The sequence below is a fragment of the Argopecten irradians genome, chromosome 10 (genome assembly GCF_041381155.1).
Source record: "Argopecten irradians isolate NY chromosome 10, Ai_NY, whole genome shotgun sequence".
NCBI classification, from domain to species: domain Eukaryota; kingdom Metazoa; phylum Mollusca; class Bivalvia; order Pectinida; family Pectinidae; genus Argopecten; species Argopecten irradians.
In genome coordinates, this window is record NC_091143.1 from 5,063,738 (window position 1) to 5,084,375 (window position 20,638).

Below are 20,638 nucleotides of genomic sequence, written 5' to 3' on the forward strand. Positions count from 1 at the left end.
GATGATGTTCGATATACTCCATACGACTTACAAGAAATGCCGCTTGAAGTTCCAGTATGAGCGACCATATTTTTGATAGTTCAGAGAGATTTGGTCGTTACTCAAACAAGGAAACACAGAAAACTTATACGTGATAAGTTTGACCATTTCAAAGTCACCGATCCCTTGTATTATACAGACAACAAAAACAAGACTTATTCCTGTTAGAAAACCCAACGTAGGAAGGCTAGCACTTTGAACGAGTTTACTACTCTCAATGTTCCTTGTTTCCGTGCTCGCGCATTGATTTTGAATCAAAATTCATGAAGTATAAACCTGCATGGCTGTATAAATTTATATAAATTGGCTATGAATTCGCTACATTGACGCTATACAATGTTTATGTTGTTGAGATACGTGAACTAACTAGTCGAACAATCGATACAGTACTAGACATGGGAGATGTATTTTGCATTACAAATCCGTCAGTTATGCGTCCCGTCGTTTAGGGATGGAACCCAGCGGTGTTGACGCACCATACGATTCCACTATCGCGCCCTGAAAATCTTACACACTGTTGAATAAACATATTACATGTAACAACAAGAATCTGATATGGATTACGAGTAATTTGTTTGTTTGAAGCAAGTTTTTGTTTAGCCACACTGCTGATTTTATCTTCGATGTTATGGTGCATTGACAACCTTGACGGCCTCCAATGTATGATGTGGTGATTGCACGTATGAAGTGCGAGGTGCGTGTTTTTGGAGACTGTGGTATACTCGTGTTGTGTCATCTTGAATAGGTATTAGTGGTACTGTTACTGTTGCTCTTTTTATAGTGCTATATCAAAGACGCATGTCGCCTAAGATACCAATTACACACCCCACCCGGTCACATTATACTGATAACGAGCGAACCAGCCCTTAATATTGAACAATAAGCATGAGCAGAAACTACCGGTTTAATAGTTTATGGTGTGTATCCATCCTCGATACTCCATGGGTTACTATCACTTATGTCATATCCATCCCTGGACTATCTCAGTAAAACTATAGTAAAACTGGAGGCAGTTCAAGAGAAAAAAACCAGACCAATTACAGGCCTATAGAGACTTCCTTTAAAGTATACAGAGACAGTAACGCCCGACTTCAAAGCAACAGTCAACTGCTAGTGTACCGTTATACAAATCCTTTGGTGTGCATCAAAGGATCAAATTGTTTGTTTATTTGATTAATTAACGTCCTGTTAATAGCACGTAATGACGTACGGGTGTGTGTCCTGGGAGACTGCGGAATATTCGTGTTCTCTCTTTTTGTTTAGTGGAACCCTTTTTATAGTGCTATATCACGGAAACATGCCGCCGAAGACATCTAGCATCACACCCCATCCGATCACATTATACGGACAACGGGTAATCCAGTCGTCCCACTCCATTTATGCTGAGCGCTAACCACGAGTAGCAATTACCACTTTTAAAGACTATGGTGTGTCTCGCCAAGGGGACAGACCCCAGAGCATATTTCACATGGGCGAGCGCTCATCCGAAGGCCAAAAATGAGGCGGTGTCAAGGAAAGAGACGTTAGGAAGAGTCAGTTAGGAAGAAAAGGAAAGATAAGATTCTAAATTTAGACGCCTTTAACAATCATGATCTAGAGGTAGCAGTTACAAATATGATGTCCTAGCTGCAGGGCCAAATTACCGGTCTTCTGGTGCCTTCAGTATTACATTGGTGGATATGACGTCTGAGCTAGCTGTGTCATGGGAGATGTTAGGGAGAAAAAAGTAAGTTGAGAAGAAGAGAAAATATGATATCCGAATTTTAGTCGCCTTTCACGGCAATAGGGACAGTAGGTTCAATTCAAACGCCTTACCTACAAGACGACTAAATAAAAATCTTACAGGCAACACGACTTCATGAAAGCATTGCAATTCATTTGTTAAATCATCGCGTAATACAACAGAAAACAATCGATGTTTTGACACAAAAACAGACAATCTTATCGTCTGATAAGAGAAACTGGCAACATTCCATTGCTGCCTCCATAATCTTGCAAGTGAATTTCAGGTGACGAAATAGTTTTAAAAGCTATCTTATACTTTGTCATCTCGCCCAAGGAGCACATCAAAGCTTAATGTGTATACATACTAGGACGAAATGGCGTTTGAAATTGATGTAACAAGCTGCAGAAAATGTATTTAATATGAAGTACACTTGATACAAACGTCATCCGAACATGATCCCATATGAAATATGTTTTCAGATCCTCTATTGAACGGAATGTGACTATTTTGAGCAAATTGCAAAAGCACGTTAAATAATGGAATGAAAGAAATTTAGACCCGGATGGTCACTTATAACGACAAAAAGTACATTAATGTAATCTCCATTTTCCCGGAATTCTCGAAAAGAAGTCATAGTTCCGCCAAAAAGTTTAAAATTTAGTGTTAGTTTAGTTTAATTTCTTTTTTATACAATGTCTTTGAAGATTTGCTAACCATGCATACTATTATTCCTACAACCCTTGAATAATGACGGGGCGATAAGAAACATTGATCAAATAAGCAATAACATCTATCCACAATTTTCGCGAAGGTATTAAAGAATAAGGATAAAAAAGGGGTTTTTACTTATTCACGCTCCACTCTGAACAATGCAACGAAAAGATTAGAATCGGCCATTTAGTAAGATTGGATCCAAAACAAAAACCTAAAATAACCGAGACGCAAACGAAATATCATCCTAGTGAAATTGAAGGCAGCTCAACGGAAAACATTTGACCAATCACAGGCTAGCAAAGATTTCCTTTGAAGACTACATAGAGAGCGACGCCTAACATCAATGCCACAGTCAACCACAGTGTACCGTTATACGGCTCTTTTGATGTACATCAAATGACTAAATTACCTGTTCTATCTGTTGCCTCTAGTTTTACTGTGATCGTAAGTGATCGGAACCCCTGGAATACCGAGGATGATGAAATATGTACACATGTGTTTTTGAACCGTGCCAATGTAGTATGAATTACATTTTGTAATAAGGAAATAAAATCTTGAAGACTTACTGATACAGTAACACTGAAATTTTATACAGAGGTATATAAATACACAGTATGCAGAATAAAGTGGGACCCCCCCCATTTTTTTTTAATTTTGATATCTAATTGTTTTTTACTAGTGTCAATACTTAATATTCTGAATCGGAACAATAGATCACGCCTTTGTCAGCTGTTTACCTTACCCAGGAAAACACACAAGTTTGTTTTATTGTAAGTATCAAAATTAAGACAACAAAAAATTACATATTTGAGATCAAGCGATATTATTTTAACTTATTACGAAGATTATTTCAATGAAACACTAAATTCTGATACTGACTCTTATCCTCGTATTCAGACGGCCTCTGGTATCGGACAACAATCGGACAGCAGAAAATGGTAACCGTAATATTTTAAGACGTATTTGGGTTTTTTTCCTGGATAGATCTTTTTTAATAAACATATATGTTAAATTTTGTACTATTGGACGTTTACAGAACACTGCAGAATGAAACATCAATGAAGAAAAATGTGGTTTGTAGTTGGTTTTTTTCTCCATTTTTTTAACGAATTAGTTGATTAGATTGTTTTCGACTTGTTTGAATTGTTGTGATATTTGCGTGTAGTATGGCATTATGAGTTGGAAATCAAACATAAACTTACTAGTATACCATCAACCTCGTTAACGGTTATATTACAAGGAAACATTTGGCCAGTATAGTTAAGAACATTTCTTGGCATAACAAAAAAGTGAGTGATACATGGTCTCTGGGCCTCTTGTTATGCATGTTTTGAATTCCAGTCAACATGATAAGAACATACAAGGACAATAAAAAGTTTTACTATTGTAATCATGGCTTTGCTGGAAGACTACTTGATAATTAAAATGTATTTATATTTTTTTTATATCTGAAGGATCCTTTAAAGTGTTCTGTAAATTTCTTTTTTGTTTAAGCACATTGCAATTTAAGTCTAGTGACAGGTCCTTTCGGAGTAGACGACCATGCTCTGACATCTAACTCCCATACTTTTTTGACTGTCAATGTCATCCAAAGTATGCCCGGCTGTTTTCTCGAATTGCTCACGCTTTCATTGGTCCGTATATTCACGTAAGAATATTGATACTGCAGCTCAAATCGTGATTTTTATAGTATATTTCGTGTTCGACTGAATTTGTGATCTAATCTCTCCTTCTGTTTCTCAGTACGGCTTTCTTTTCCTGGTGTCTCCTTTGAAACTGTCCACTTTGGTGTTTGATTTATATAGAGAGATATTGAGAGGATAGCAATTCTTGTGGAGACATACCACTATCTAGAACAGGCTGTTCTGAGCTCAGCGTTTGGGGATAACTGGTTCACTCAGTGTACTGTGACCTGGATATGATTTCTCAAAACAAAATTTCAGACTAAGTCAAACTTAAAGTTTTTTTTAATCCATATGTAACTTATATGAATAGTTTTCATATAAGTCAGTTATTTTTCTGAAGTTCGTTTCGAGAGAAACATACCGCAGTGTCCCAAAACACAATTAGTATTAGTTATATTAGATGATTTGCGTTAATGATTACTGTAAACGTACTTATTTTCACCGCAAATGTAAACAATGTAAATTATTATTTATTAGTGTGGATATGTGCACTTTGGTGGTTTAATACTAGAAATACCCAATATTTTGAGCTGTACATGCACTGCGTTTCCGACAGCATGAAAATCGCTTCAATAAAACTAACACTAAAATAAGTACTTTTACAGGATTCTGAAGTCAAAGTCGAATGTTTATTTTTGAATGGTCAATGTCAGACTTAGGAAGCAACCAGTGTTGACTGGAAAGATGACGGAAGGCAGGGGGTATTATGGACAATACGTCACGACCTATAGCGTTCAGTACAGTGACAATGGTACAGACTGGGTGGATATCAATGCCAATGGCGCCGTCAAGGTCAGTACCTTGATTAAGTAAAACCCACCAAACATGCATATTATTCTGTTTCTGTGTTTGGTACTCGGAGTTGGTGTGTCATCTACATAGCATAGACATGATAATGTCATATACATAAAAATAATTTGAAGATTTACTTATGTAGACTGATGCTTTTTTAAAATTAGTTTTTTGAGAAAGACATTGAATAAAAAGTGTTAAAAAACCCAGAAGGTAGCTACTTAAATTTTAAATGCAGTGAAACTATTTGTTAGGTTGTGCCGTTAATCTTCATCTCTTTTGACATTTTTCCAATTTGACAATGCTCATTTCGTTCTCTTTCTCACTTTAAAGATGCCCCATAACTAACAAACACTATATGTATTTCCAACGTAATAAGTAATAAGTAAATTATGGGCAGGCAAAGTAGCCAGGATGTCTATCAGTAAGTTGACTTATTCAGCTGGCGAACCGTAATTGCTATGACATGTGAAAATTAATGATGTGTTGAGACTTATTGTCTTTTGTTTTTTCCACAGATATTTACCTGAAATACCGACCAGAGAAGCATATCCGAATCGCTCCTGGACCCTCGAATCACTGCCTCGTTTGTTCGAGTGATCCCGATAGCGTGGAGCAAGTATCCAGCCTTCAGGGGCGAAATTCTTGGGTGCCCCATCGGTTGGTATAATATCAATATAATGTTTGTTAAAAAAATCTCTATGTTTCACACTCTGTTCTTTGTAGACCAAATAATCTGTCTCTTATAATGAGCTCCTTTAATAAACGACAACAAAAAGAAAAGGAGCTCTTTTTAAGAGAAAAATTATTCGGTCTAGGTTCATTTGGGGGAGATCCGTTTCTGGAATATTCATCGTGTTGGAATGGCGTGTGTCTACACAACACGTAACCATTGGGCTGGTGGCATTCACATACACCAACCGACATATCAAACCAAAAAGTGTGTCTATTCTATTAAATCATTTTTTTTAAATAATGTTACGTTTTGACAGCAAACCCATCATTTTAAAAGTCGTGTTATGTGGTGAGAGCATGTGTTTAAGTAGTCCGCTAAAAAAATTAAAAAAGCCTAATAATATAGGCAGGTTTAGCGGACTAGTGTTTAAGGAGATAGTGTATGTCGTCTGATATTTTCATCCATTTTATAGTGCTATCTCACTGAATTTTACTGCCAAAGATACCGAGCAGCACACCCCACCAAAAGTCCAACCTAGGCGAATGTGGAAAGGAGTGTTTCAGACAAGAACAATGTCACGCGTTCACCTTCGACTATGGATCTGGTCTGTATCAAGGTCACAGTTAAACTACCAGAACGTGACCATTCACGATGTAGCAGGAACCGGAAGAGGCAGTTTGCTGTATGTGAAGCAGTCGCTGTGTCACTGAAGCATAGTCTTTGTGATGAATGCTTATTAAATGTTCTTTGTTCTTGGTAACTAAAGGGTTGTCTTATTCATTGTGGTTACTTTAGTAAATGTTTCCGAATTAGGATAGTTCCAAAGACCAGCCCCACCACATGATATCCTAGACAAGGCTGAAGCAGGAGCAAACATTTTATAGACTTGTGTCAGTTTTGAGAGCCTTTTGCACATTGGCGAACGTGCAGCTTAAAAGCTAAGCATGAGGCAGTATCAAGGGAACTTTTTGGAAGAGACACATCTGATCCGAATTTCTCGAAATAAAAGCACAGGCTCAGAAACGTGCATGTATGCATAGGTGTTTAGCACGCTGTTAAGTCAAAGAGCCACTAAAATAATATATATTAGTCTAAAGTAGGTCTTTAACTTCACAGCGTGCTAAACACCTATGGTGTATGTTTCGTATCGACACAAGTCAAGAGTCCCAAAATTTGACATTAGTCCCATTAAACCTAAGTGGGAGAGTTTTGTGACACAGTTGTCTGTTCATTACCATGCAATGCTATGGCAATTCCATTACCAAGCCTAGTGCGTCGTTTGGGGTGTATTTTTGTGTGTATAGGAACAGTTTTTGTGTATAGACACTGAATGTTCTATTCACATTTGCTAGATTCTAACTGATGGAAGTTCTATCAAAAATATAAACTACACGTATAGCTGCTGTGGGCCCGACCTGATAGCTTTCAAATAGAACGCAAAATAGACATTGCTGGTGAGAGCAGGGTACATGTATGTTTTAATGCCTTCAGCATAATGGTATGTCAGTGGTCAATCGTGGCATCCATGTTCAAGATTGTACATTCAAACGAATTCATACACGAATTAAAAAACCCAGCTACAATCCATCTCTAAGACCTGCTTTATTTTCTGTAACACCACCTTTCACTGTAGCATACTGGTGTCTGTGTACTAGTGTACTAAAGCAGGAGAGTCCTGAAGTACACCTCAACAACGAAATACTAAGTATTGATAATCAAAGAATCTTTACAAAATTTTAGGAGATAAAACTTTGAAATGATGTTGTTTCTTTGAAAGAGATCGAAATGTTGTAACAGTATCATGTGTTACGGAATCAATCAACACTTAACTGATGTTTGTCCTGGTAGCCATATTGGAATCTACACCAAACATGTTTCATATTATTAACCATATCGATGCAATAGAAAAATCAGAACTTGATGGTAGGGGATTTTTTCATCCTGAATACCTTATCATAAGAAATATAAGTTTTCCTTTATAATTATGTAGGATTTTATTCAGATTAAGTCACAAATAACAAAACAGGACAAGGTATTTATCATTTAAAATTTATAATCAATAATATTACGGTACTACAATGTACAGTATACAAGTATATTTCAATAGACTTAATTTTTCAATTTTCAAGCATCTATTGTGAAAACAAACATAGGCAATCAATATCATCATCTGTGTTATCCACTTATAGATTTTTACATCTGTACATACTATCAAAGTAACCAAATGCCAAAAAGACAGCAACGCCAGCATCTGTCTTCTGCATTTCTAACTCTGCATTTCATCAAGGCAAAGTTTCTTTCAATATAACCCTCCAGATCTTTTGTACTTGATTACTTGATTAAGTCCTTTTTAGTAAATTGCTCCTATAAAAACCAGTCTTCTATTCAAAAAATTATTATAGTTTTTATAGCATGATCCAGAGATGACAATAACATCTACAATTTTAAAACACCTTCTACATAGAATAAATGGTGTTCATTTATACAGCTACTGGAATGCCACTGAATAAATAATTCCATGCAAATATTTACTTTACAGATACAAAACATAATACATTCGTTTGCATGTTATATTCATTAATAATTTAATATGTAATATCAATTCTCACTGAATAGAAATAGGCCATTTTCATTTATACGGTTTGACTGGCTGGACCTAGTCGTTCATCCACTAATAGCCAACAACTGGAGATTTTATCTTGTTTTAGACGAGCTGTGACAAAGCCCTCATATAGGCTTGCATCAAAACCTGTAGGTCTGTCAGGATTTTTACTTAATCATTTTTACCAATGGTCCAACCAGTCCAACCGTATAAAAGCAAATGGCCCTAGTAATGGAAAGCAGGGCTAATAATCAGTATATCTCATTCAAGTTTTAAAAACAAATTTGTATAAACTTTTTAAACAGTTACAATATTTATAGTTCATTTCACTCAGATTTTTCATTTTTTCATCATATAATTTTGTTGACAAATCTCGAGCCACTAAAACCTGAGCTGCTGCCGAACATGTCACTTAGACATTCCTATTAATATATGAATAATATGTAACTGAAATACAGTATAACCTGTCAAAACCGACCCTTATCCAGATCCCTGTCTAATCCAGCTTATGTGTATGGCATTTTCCTTCTTTAATTTTTTTATTTAAACCTTTATAATCTGGAAACCTGGCTACACCGGCCATATATGCAGGTCGGGGTTACATACAGTTTAGACAAGTTATACTGTACAATGAAGGCACTCTCTGATATGTTACAATGTGGAGTATAAAATATCAAAACTACATTTAAATGAAAAGTGTTCAGAGCCATACTTTTCAAATCATCAGATGATATATTACTTGAGACTGTTTCATCATCGGAGACCCACAGTTGGTTTGACTATGCTAGAGGTAAGTGTGATATAGTGTACACCGTAGTACGATCTAACTTGGGTCTCTGACGAGACTATTTAGGCAACAAGCTCTTACAGTAGGTCAAAGAAGAAAGAATCTTTCTTGCATAGATCTGTTTGATATAACATATATCCTGTCAAAAAGAGAACATTTTAAAAACTCAATTCTCTACTGACACTACTCTATTTATGACTTAAAATCGGGTACATAAACATGATGAGTAATGTAAATATCATACACAGTAGATAAAGCAGCATAACATTTAACAAAGAAAATCAAAAGCAGATCTTTCTCTATCATAATTAATTTACAGAAACATTATAGATTTAAATGTCCTGATCAGGACTTGTAGCATTCCTTCATACAGTCAAAGTACCACAGCATGTACAGATTCTTCTCCCAACTAAACACCTAAAACTCCAGAATTGTTTGTTTCACACTATAGTTATCTATTGTTCTAGAAAAGGCTAAGTAGGCAATTGTTTCTGCATGATAGTGGTCAAACTCCCAAAATATCAGTTCATTAATTAATGGATAGATTTTAAGTACAATATTGAGATAAAAAACATCCACTTCATGAAGTAGAGATACATAAAATATGATGGTCACTATTTATGATGAATCTATCACAGCATTTAATAATACCTTCATCTGAAATGTCTCATGAAAGTTTGATAGTTCTATAGCGAGTTGTCACAACAAAGCTATAAATGCATGTGTTGGTCACCAAGTAACACCGTTTTGGCTGTTCAAACCTCTTATCACATCTCCACACATACAAACATATATTAAATTTGTTATCTCGGCCCCTATAGGTGGAGTTTTCCACCAATGGTGTAAGACCGCTGTCACTAGACTGGCCCCGATTGGTTAAGATCTATTACAGTTTTCCCAGGGCGATCAATCTGAATCTCCTTCATCTCCATAATCAGTTGATAAGGTACGGGGCATCACTGGGAAAAATATAAATATAGCAACTACAGATGTCTGTTAGGCATAAATTATCACCTTCTGTATTCCAGAGGTTACTATCACTGTCATAATATCAAACCTGAAACTGCTTTAAGTTTTGCTATGACATATTCCAGGGGTGGATATAACGACAGTGATAGTAACACCTGGAGTAGCGGGGATGGACACAAATGTCACTACCTCCATACAAAACATATATATGTATCAAAGTTGGGCGGAAGAGAGGGCTAAGACATTGGCAGCACTAATTTTGTAATTTGAAAATGAAAAATTTGAGTTTGAATGAATAAAACTTTTGCAATTATCTTATATGGTAATCTGCATAATTATATAAAATCTACAACCATAACAAGAAATCTCGTTAACAGTTGTTAAATAACAGTAAAATGGTAATCAATAAAGGTAAATAGTAGTTTTATATCAACACACCAAGGTTTAGTCACCATGAAATACTTAGTGAGACATACATAAAAAGTATACTTACTTGCTTGTTTGAGAGCCGCAGAACATGCAGCATCTTTAGATAGATCATATGGAAGTTTATCATCATTATTTCGTACATTGGCTCGAGCACCTGTAAGAAAAACACATCATTTCAAAGAGGGAGAATACTTATTGATTTCACAGACATTTTCTTAGAAGATAAATATATTTCAAAACAGAGAAGTAATAGAACAAGTATTACATGGATACCAATAATAAAGCAGAGAAAGCAGAACTTACCCTTTTCTAATAACATTTTGATTGCCTCTGCGTGTCCTTTCCAGGCGGCTGAATGTAAAGCTGTATCACCAAGTTTATTCTGGATTTGAAATAAACAATGTAACATGATAATATTTATAACAGACAAATACATAGCATTAACATACATGGTTTACACCAGCAATTGAAAACCTTGTTTTCAAAATTTTCTCCAAACAAGAATTTCTTTTGTAAAATGATATTTTTTTCGTATTTCGTATATGAAAAAGCTACTTTTTCTGTGTCACGAGGCACTTAGTCTTAAACATTAACTGAATAGATTTTATAGAAAAGTGTTTTCACTTTTTTTTTTTATAAAATAATATTTAATGAACATTTATGCAAATACAGAATCACCAAGGTTATAAAAATTCACATAACAGTCAACACCAGTTACCTATCTGTATCTTCACAAACAAGAGGCACATGGGCCTTAACGGTCATCTGACTCATGGCACAAAACAACAAAGTCACAGTATAAAGTTTTGGTTAACGATTAATATAAACAATACAAGGAACTCCTTAGTTGAATATGTAAGTTTCTGAAATAAGTAAATGTCATTTGTTGAACAAACTTGGTAGCCCTTCATCCATATATGGTTGTAACCCATTCAAGGATTAATATAAGGAGGAGTCAGATTTTAAAGCCAAATTTCAGCAAAGCTCCCATTTTGGACCTCCACCGTACTATCCCCATGGGTCTTAGCTCGGTCCTTTATAAAATATGATTGTCCTCACCTAAAGTTCCCCCTTCTGAATCAATTAAAACCCCTATAGACCAATTTTCATTGAGATCGGAGACTGAACCCGAAAACAGGAAGTGGGCCAGCGGCCATCTTGGAATACCAAAATCTTTACGAAAATGTTTGCATGTTGTTCGGCATCAATTAAAACCCCTATAGACCAATTTTCATTGAGATCGGAGACTGAAACCTTAAAACAGGAAGTGGGCCAGCGGCCATCTTGGAATACCAAAATCTTTACGAAAATGTTTGCATGTTGTTCGGCATCAATTAAAACCCCTATAGACCAATTTTCATTGAGATCGGAGACCGAAACTTGAAAACAGGACGTGGGCCAGCTAAAATTAAGAAAATTAGCCCTTTTGGGACCCCACCCCTCTGACCCTAGGGGTCGGACCAAGCTCATTTATATAAAATATAATTGTCCTTCCCTAATGAAGTTTCACACCAAATATGGATGAAATCAACTCAAGGATGAAGGAGGAGTAGGATTAGAAAGCTTAAATTAAGAAAATTTGCCCTTTTGGGGCCCCACCCCTCGGCCCCTAGGGGTCGGACCAGGCTCATTTATATAAAATATGATTGTCCTTCCCCAATAATATTACAAAGCAAATATGGATGAAATCGATCCAAGGATGAAGGAGGAGTAGGCTTTTGTATAAATAGTCTTACTCACGAAGCACGGCGGACGGCGGACGGCGCACGACGACGGACAAAACACGATGACAATAGGTCATCCTGACCTTCGGTCAGATGACCTAAAAAGCCTGTCCAAATTTACCTTATATTCACACAATAGTACAACCACATTCCCAATTTGTCTGAACTTTAATATTATAGAACACTCACATGACAGAATGCCTATATGTCCTAATTTACTTAAAAAAATCAGAGCATCACCCATCTTACTTTACCTGTACATTCACTTGACAGTTAGGAGAAGCTAGTAGCACCTGTAGACAGTCCATGTGACCACCATGAGCTGCCCAGTGCAGCGGTGTAGATCCAGCTTTGTCTAAGCCGTTTACTGATACCTATAGGCCATAACAAAACAGTATAAAATTACAACACACTTTCAACAGGCTTGTAGGAAATGGAAATCTAAATCTTACGTCATGTGTTATGGCTATTTAATTACACTCTTAAAACAATATTCCATCTCAAAAATAATCAATTACCTTGTATTAAATTAAATTCTTACTGTATTTGCCATAATTAGTGCGTAACAAACGGGGAGCTGATTAGAGAATCAAAATGTAAGTTGTGGATGAAAAAACTGTAAATCAGCCATACTTTAACTGTGGCTGTACTCATGGCCACAGTAAACATGTATATGCCTTTCACCCTTGAGACACATTATAATGTCATGATTTACATGTGAAAGACTCAAAAGTTCATGTGAAATGGAATATAAGGCTGACGGGAGAAGCATCACACCTTGTAAAACAGTTAAATCCATGGGATTGAGGGGGGAGCGTTTATACAACTTCAACTCCTTTGGAATAGGTGATGGGTGTTATAGAAGAAGGAGCGCTAATTATGGTGAATATGGTATCTGGAAATGCTCTATGATAAAATACCTAGGTACTGTACATACCACGACAGTGTGATTAACAACATAGAAATTCTAAAGACGTTTCATTTGTATATATGTTTTCTATGTCAGAATGTCAATAAAGTAAGGTTAATCAGATAATAAATATTGAAAAGAATAGACATTAATGTATTTATTTTAAACTACATAGAAAGACAGTGTTTCCTTACTAAACACTAAAAAGAGATTGACGATACTAACCTGATTACTTAATGATTCTTGTAGGAATGTGATGTTGCCTCGTTTGGCGGCCTCGTGTAATGGATGGTCAATTGATTCCATGTTCTCTTCCACTGTAATATACACAGACATAATTATCACAACTCTATCATTTCTACACAGACATAATTATCACAACTCTATCATTTATACACAGACATAATTATCACAACTCTATCATTTATACACAGACATAATTATCACAACTCTATCATTTCTACACAGACATAATTATCACAACTCTATCATTTCTACACCACAGACATAATTATCACAACTCTATCATTTATACACAGACATAATTATCACAACTCTATCATTTATACACGGACATAATTATCACAACTCTATCATTTATACACAGACATAATTATCACAACTCTATCATTTATACACAGACATAATTATCACAACTCTATCATTTATACACAGACATAATTATCACAACTCTATCATTTCTACACAGACATAATCATCACAACTCTATCATTTCTACACAGACATAATTATCACAACTCTATCATTTCTACACAGACATAATTATCACAACTCTATCATTTATACACAGACATAATTATCACAACTCTATCATTTCTACACAGACATAATTATCACAACTCTATCATTTCTACACTGACATAATCATCACAACTCTATCATTTCTACACGACATAATATCACAACTCTATCATACACAGACATAATTATCACAACTCTATCATTTCTACACAGACATAATTATCACAACTCTATCATTTCTACACAGACATAATTATCACAACTCTATCATTTCTACACAGACATAATTATCACAACTCTATCATTTCTACACAGACATAATTATCACAACTCTATCATTTATACACAGACATAATCATCACAACTCTATCATTTATACACAGACATAATTATCACAACTCTATCATTTCTACACTGACATAATCATCACAACTCTATCATTTCTACACAGACATAATCATCACAACTCTATCATTTCTACACAGACATAATTATCACAACTCTATCATTTCTACACAGACATAATTATCACAACTCTATCATTTCTACACAGACATAATTATCACAACTCTATCATTTCTACACAGACATAATCATCACAACTCTATCATTTCTACACAGACATAATTATCACAACTCTATCATTTCTACACAGACATAATCATCACAACTCTAACGTCATTGTACCCAAATTGATACTGTACCCAAATTGATACCCTAATTGAAAAAATACCTAAAACATTTGTGTTGTTAAAGTTTACCTCATTTCTCAGTGGTGATACCAAAGATGCATCATTTATTGATAATTACGCTTCGTTTTATGTAACTATTTCTGTTATTTTCTCTGAAAGATAACTTTGAAATTGATAACTCTGTCTGAAACGTGTTAATCCCTAGAAATGTGGCCGTGCGACAATTACTATTTGTACTATAATCGTGTTTTTTTCAAAGCGTAAGGCCTCCTCAAAGAAAATATTCTTAAATTATGAAATTTAAGATATAAACACTAAACAGAAATAGAAAAAATATAGTTGCCACACATTATTTTTTTATTTAGTCACGTTCAAATTGCTCTTTATATAGCGTTATTTCTCCATCTTAATTTTTACTAAAACTATTACTAGATTCAATTATTTTGTAACTTGATTGATTCAGAATTATGTTTGTAGTTTTTTTACATTGAATTTTTTTACAATCATTAAAAATAATTGATAGTGGTCCTTTGACATATACACCACATTGGAACTATATAAGCTTAGGTGAATGCCACAGAAAACTGATTTTAAATCATTGAAATATCACACAAGTCATTATGTGGTGTTACGGGGAACCAAATTAGCACAGGTACCGTTGTGAAAACACTTGTACAATTTTTAAAGTAAAATGTATAACTGTATTCAGTATAACTTGTTATAATAAACGCAAATACGTCCCCTTTATAAAGTAAAATGACAAAAATCTATATAAATTGATTTTTCTTAATTGTATACATTTTTTCTTGCTGGGTACCAATTTGGGTACACATCATGTGACAAAACTAGAAATTTCGAGACATGATATAAATCATTCTAACAATAAAAATAAGCACTGTAATAAGAAAAACAAAGCATCAAAATAAAGTTAGTATGCTCTTTTTGAAAACAAAACAGAAAAAAGTGAAGCATACCAAACAACAAATGTCATATAAGAAAAATATACGTGTATTGGTATCAATTTGGGTACAGTGACGTTATCATTTATACACGGACATAATTATCACAACTCTATCATTTATACACAGACATAATTATTACAACTCTATCATTTATACACGGACATAATTATCACAACTCTATCATTTCTACACAGACATAATTATCACAACTCTATCATTTCTACACAGACATAATCATCACAACTCTATCATTTATACACAGACATAATTATCACAACTCTATCATTTTTACACGGACATAATTATCACAACTCTATCATTTCTACACAGACATAATCATCACAACTCTATCATTTCCAGAATTTGATGATGCATTAGAATCATACCTTTATTTTCACATTACTGTATAATTGCAATGGGTGCTATTTTTGTGATTCTTTTGCACATTTTTAGGATTGCAAACATTAATCTGTGCAATGATAAGTATTGGGAAAGTCTGAGTTTTATAGCCAAATCTTAGCCTTTTTTCCTTCCATAATTTACCAAACTTAACCTTTTTTTTCAACATTTTCTCCATGTAATCAGAAGGTGTTATGACAATGTTGGCTGTCACCCAAACATCCACTTCGGCCACACATGCAACTAATAAATAAGAGACATAATTCTATGGGACCAAATTGTTTAATATGTGATTCAAACAAACTTTTACATTGCTGTCAGAACTCACAGACTAACCATAATTAGCTGGTATGAGTCCCTTTCTGTCGCCACATTTGCCTGTCAGCCAGTCTTTATTGGAAAGGTCTGTAATGTATAGTGTGTCTCCTTCATCAAACGACAGCTCGTCTGGCTAATATAAACATATAAATAACAGTACATATAATAAAACATCTTTTATAGTCAGTAAATATATCTCATGGGCAAAAGGCAGTCTAAGCTCTGGAATCAAATCACTATGGTGACCAATACATTGGAAATGTACGCTGAGTATTACAATAGACATCAGGATAAAAACTTAATTACCAAAGAATTAGAATTTATCAATCCTTTATTAGCTTCAAAGTATTTCTTCTAAAATTAATAGGAACATCAGTTGAATAAGAAGTTTGAAAATGAAACACAGACTGCATACTAGTAGAGATACAGGGTTGGTGTACATCCTATTAACAGTCAGGGTCATTTAAGGCCGTACTACAGGTTTAGATGGATGAGGAAAGCTGGAGTTCACAGAGAAAACAAGAACTGGCTGATGGTCAGTACCTGGCAACTGCCTCATATAGGATTCAAACTTGTGACCCAGAGGTGGAGGGCTTGTGATAACATGTCAGGATATTTTGACCTATTGGCCACTGTGGCCCAAAATACATAGAATGTATATAATACAAGATTTATCATTGAATACAATATGAAGATATTCTTCATATATAGTAAAAGCCCAAAGAAAATGATTATTAAAATGTTTTTAATGTAAGTATATTTACCTGCTGTGCATCATAGCGATATAATGCTCTCACAACTTTAACAGTACCTGAAAGTAAAATAGCATGAAAATGAATCAACTTTAAAGTTGTATTTCTTGTAATTTTCACCATCACAAACTCTCATAAAACATACAACATGTGAATATGGATGCTTATATATGATGGTTCAAATCCATGAAACCACCAATATACTATTGACATAGCGGTAAATGTCGCATGAAATAAAACACATTTTGAAACGGAACCGTCACAGCCAACGCCATGTTTCAAACTATAGGGTAATATCGGAAAACCAAGTTGCATCAGGTAACCGACATCAGAGATAATTGTATAGATCGGAACCTCCAGAGCCGAATCACGTGGTCAATATCGGCAATACCCGTACATATCGGAATAGATCGGAACAGTTTGGATACTTCCGAGCTATTTTAAACGTGTACACATTAAAAATCAATATTTTAATTTAATTGTTCAACAACTTTGCGAATTTGAACTTTACAAAAGTCGGCAAATATCGAAAGTTTAAAACTTAGAGAGGCAGAGAAAAATATGTAGAACTCTCTAAATACTTTTTCTATGCCAAAAATACAACAAGTCACAGACCATACAACTTTAACAGTACCTGAAAATGAAATAGCATTAAATACTAATTAAGTTTATTATGATTAATCATTTACAAAAGTGTAAACAATACCATTAAAATCATAACATTGTGGGTATACATGTATTATGATTACAATGTAGCAAATATAAATAATAATTATAAAGACTTTTAATAAGAATTACTCTATTTTGTACAACCCCCTTGATTTAGAGTAAAGTTACATCATACTCACATGTGCATGTGGTCACCTAAGCCCTAAAGAATATCTTTGTGGCACACAATTAAGAGAATACAAAAGAACTCTTTTAATAGAAGAAGTTCAGGTTTTTATTTTTTATTTGATATTTCATCCCAGCATGCTACATATCCCATATCAGTACCCTGGGCCTTCTGGTTCTCGAGAGGAAGTTGTTTAAAGATTTTAGCCTTTCGTGACCTTGAATGAAAGTCAAGGTCATTCAATTGAACAAACTTGGTAGCCCTTCATCCCAGCATGCCACAGGCTCAATATCAGGTCTCTAGGCTTCTTAGTTATTCAAAATAAGTTGCTTAAAGATTTTAGCCTATTTGACCCCTGTGACCTTGAATGAAGGTCAAGGTCATTCATTTGAACAAACTTGGTAGCCCTTCATCCCAGCATGCTTGAGGCCAAATATCAGTACACTGGGCCTTTTCGGGTATTGAGAAGAAAAATGGCGCCAACGACGGACAGTGAATGATGACAATAGGTCATCCTGATCCTTCAGGTCAGATGACCTAAAAATACCACTAAATAAGTACACATGTATCAATGTTATTTTGTACCAATGCAAGATGTTGTATAATCATTGCCACTTAGTAGCGGGACCCATATCGATGTTATATAATCATGTCTTTAACTCATTCACCCCTTTCTTAATTGACTGACCTAATCTTTGCAATTGATTGAGAAGAGTTTAAATGTGTTTTTAGAGGTGAATGAGTTAATTGTAAATTGATATATACCATACCAGAAGTGCATGATGTTTAGATTGAACTGTTTTTATATGTTGAGTGCAGAGACTTACTCTTGGATTGATTACCACTCTGTTAGTTTGAGCCCCGACTTCCGCATGTTACAATAGCCACGAAATATATATAATTATGTATGTTTAAACATCACCTTTTCTTATTTATCATTTTGTTGCAAAAGAAACATTGGGAATTAGGGTTGGATAGTGGTACTCGATACCAATAAAGTATTGTTTCTCGTTTAAAAAAATATCTGTATTTTACTGGGTATTACTGGTATGTAGACTATATTTCCATTTTAAAAAGTTCAGATACTCTTATCGGTATCTAAAAGAAATAAACACATGATTTTCTAGGGAAATCCACATGTAATAGTGTATGACTAAATGAAGGAGGCACTGCGTGAATAAGAACATGATCTTTGATAGTCTTGCATATTCTGTTTTATAATCAAAAATACAATGTCTAAACAACAATTCTTTTCTTTAATTACAAAAACAACTGTGTATATTACTATATTATATACTTACAATGTTAAAAGAAATGAATCTATACATGTTAAACAACCAGTATATTTCTTCAAAAGTATCAGTATCTGTATTGTTTCATTGACACTGGTATGGTATCACACCATTTCATTCTGAACAGTATATATCCTTATTCCAACCCTACTAGGAATCGGTAATCCATTTACATTGTGGAGTAAGGTTGCATCAGAGATTTATATAGACCGGGTGTCTATATTTCGTCGTTTTTTTTTTGCTTAGTATGAAGTATGAATACTATTTTATGAATGATTGGGATAATAATACCGCACAATTTCACGTGTCCATATTTCGCCATTTTTGTAAATAAAGACGAATAAATGTAAATATTAATTATAATATAAGTAAATTTATGTCCATGTATTGTAATTTGATCAATGAATAAGCTACTCATTCAATATTATGCTTAATCAGACACAATAAACAACATTTGTTATCAAATCAATATCTTTGATACCCCCACAGGAAGTTGTCACCTTGTGGGGGTAACATCCAGAACTGTACTGCTGATGCAGAATGAAATATTTATTGTTTGAATATTGTTAAAAAAGATTATCTGGATTTCTCACTGATATTGTGCTGCTCATCTAATGTCATGGATATAAAAATATCACTTGTTATCATAAATATGGCGAAATTTGGGCCACGGCGAAATATGGACACCTGATATAAATGTACATGTACAGTAGACTAGTCTGGACTCTGGTTGCAGTCAGAAACATAATACATATTTTGCTGCGTTGTAGTGCATATTTCCGTGACAGTTTCTCGTGTTGGTTCAGTTATTTAGTCTCTAGACTTCTTCGTGATTAGATTAAGTCTTCACTTGTGTAAAATTAACATCAATCCTATACGTATACCCCCTTGATTTGTTATCGACTAGTTGACAGTAGTAGGCTTCAGTAGCTATCATATTTTGGTTGGACTCAGTTGCGGAAGTAAAATTTGTTGACAGACATAGAACATGATTTCACGATAAGCGATTCCTTTCTTATGTCATTTGTCAACGACCTCCTTACCGGGTTTAGGAATTGGAGGAGGGGGTCGACATGGGCGTGTTTTCGTTGACATTGTTCGATCAGCACAGCAGACGTCAACTTGACACAACCAAACTTCAACACGGAAATGGAACGGAAAAGACCTTCGGCGCATGCGCATGAAATAATTGAAGGCCCGCTAACTTTCGGTTTTGGTTTCGATAATGTTGGTGTTAATTTTCCGATTAAAAAAAATCCATTTGACATGTATATAGAGTAAACTGTCTTAATTGTACATGCCAGTACAGTAAGCTGTTGGACGCATTCATTTTTTACAAGGGGGATATTCACTTTTTGTTTTGTTATTTGTTTTGTTTTTTATTTAAGGCTTTGATTAAACTATCTCCATTCTTTCTAAAGACTTAAAACTATTTTCAGTGATATAACGTTATAGATTAAATATGCTCTATGTAAGATTAGCGTGTCATTATTATTTTGCTTTGTCGGATTTTAAGGCCGATTCTGCTCTGCATATTACTATCTGATTTTGTAAGGACATTTTTGATTGGATA

The 20,638-nt window shown here is 34.6% G+C and overlaps 1 protein-coding gene and 1 pseudogene across 1 annotated transcript; one reads left to right on the forward strand and one right to left on the reverse strand.

Annotated features, from left to right (window-relative positions):
• Positions 1 to 1,718: 1,718 nt before the first annotated feature.
• On the forward strand, positions 1,719 to 6,342 carry LOC138334053 (uncharacterized; annotated as a pseudogene).
• A 1,322-nt stretch (positions 6,343 to 7,664) lies between these two features.
• Positions 7,665 to 20,257, reverse strand: LOC138332961 (osteoclast-stimulating factor 1-like). The gene is made up of 8 exons (XM_069281030.1): positions 20,109 to 20,257; positions 16,951 to 16,997; positions 16,205 to 16,319; positions 13,279 to 13,370; positions 12,398 to 12,517; positions 10,723 to 10,801; positions 10,484 to 10,573; positions 7,665 to 9,980 (listed from the first exon to the last, which is right to left on the reverse strand). The coding sequence occupies exons 1-8, from the start codon at positions 20,245 to 20,247 to the stop codon at positions 9,928 to 9,930; spliced, it is 735 nt and encodes a 244-aa protein (XP_069137131.1). The 5' UTR covers positions 20,248 to 20,257; the 3' UTR covers positions 7,665 to 9,927.
• Positions 20,258 to 20,638: the final 381 nt, after the last annotated feature.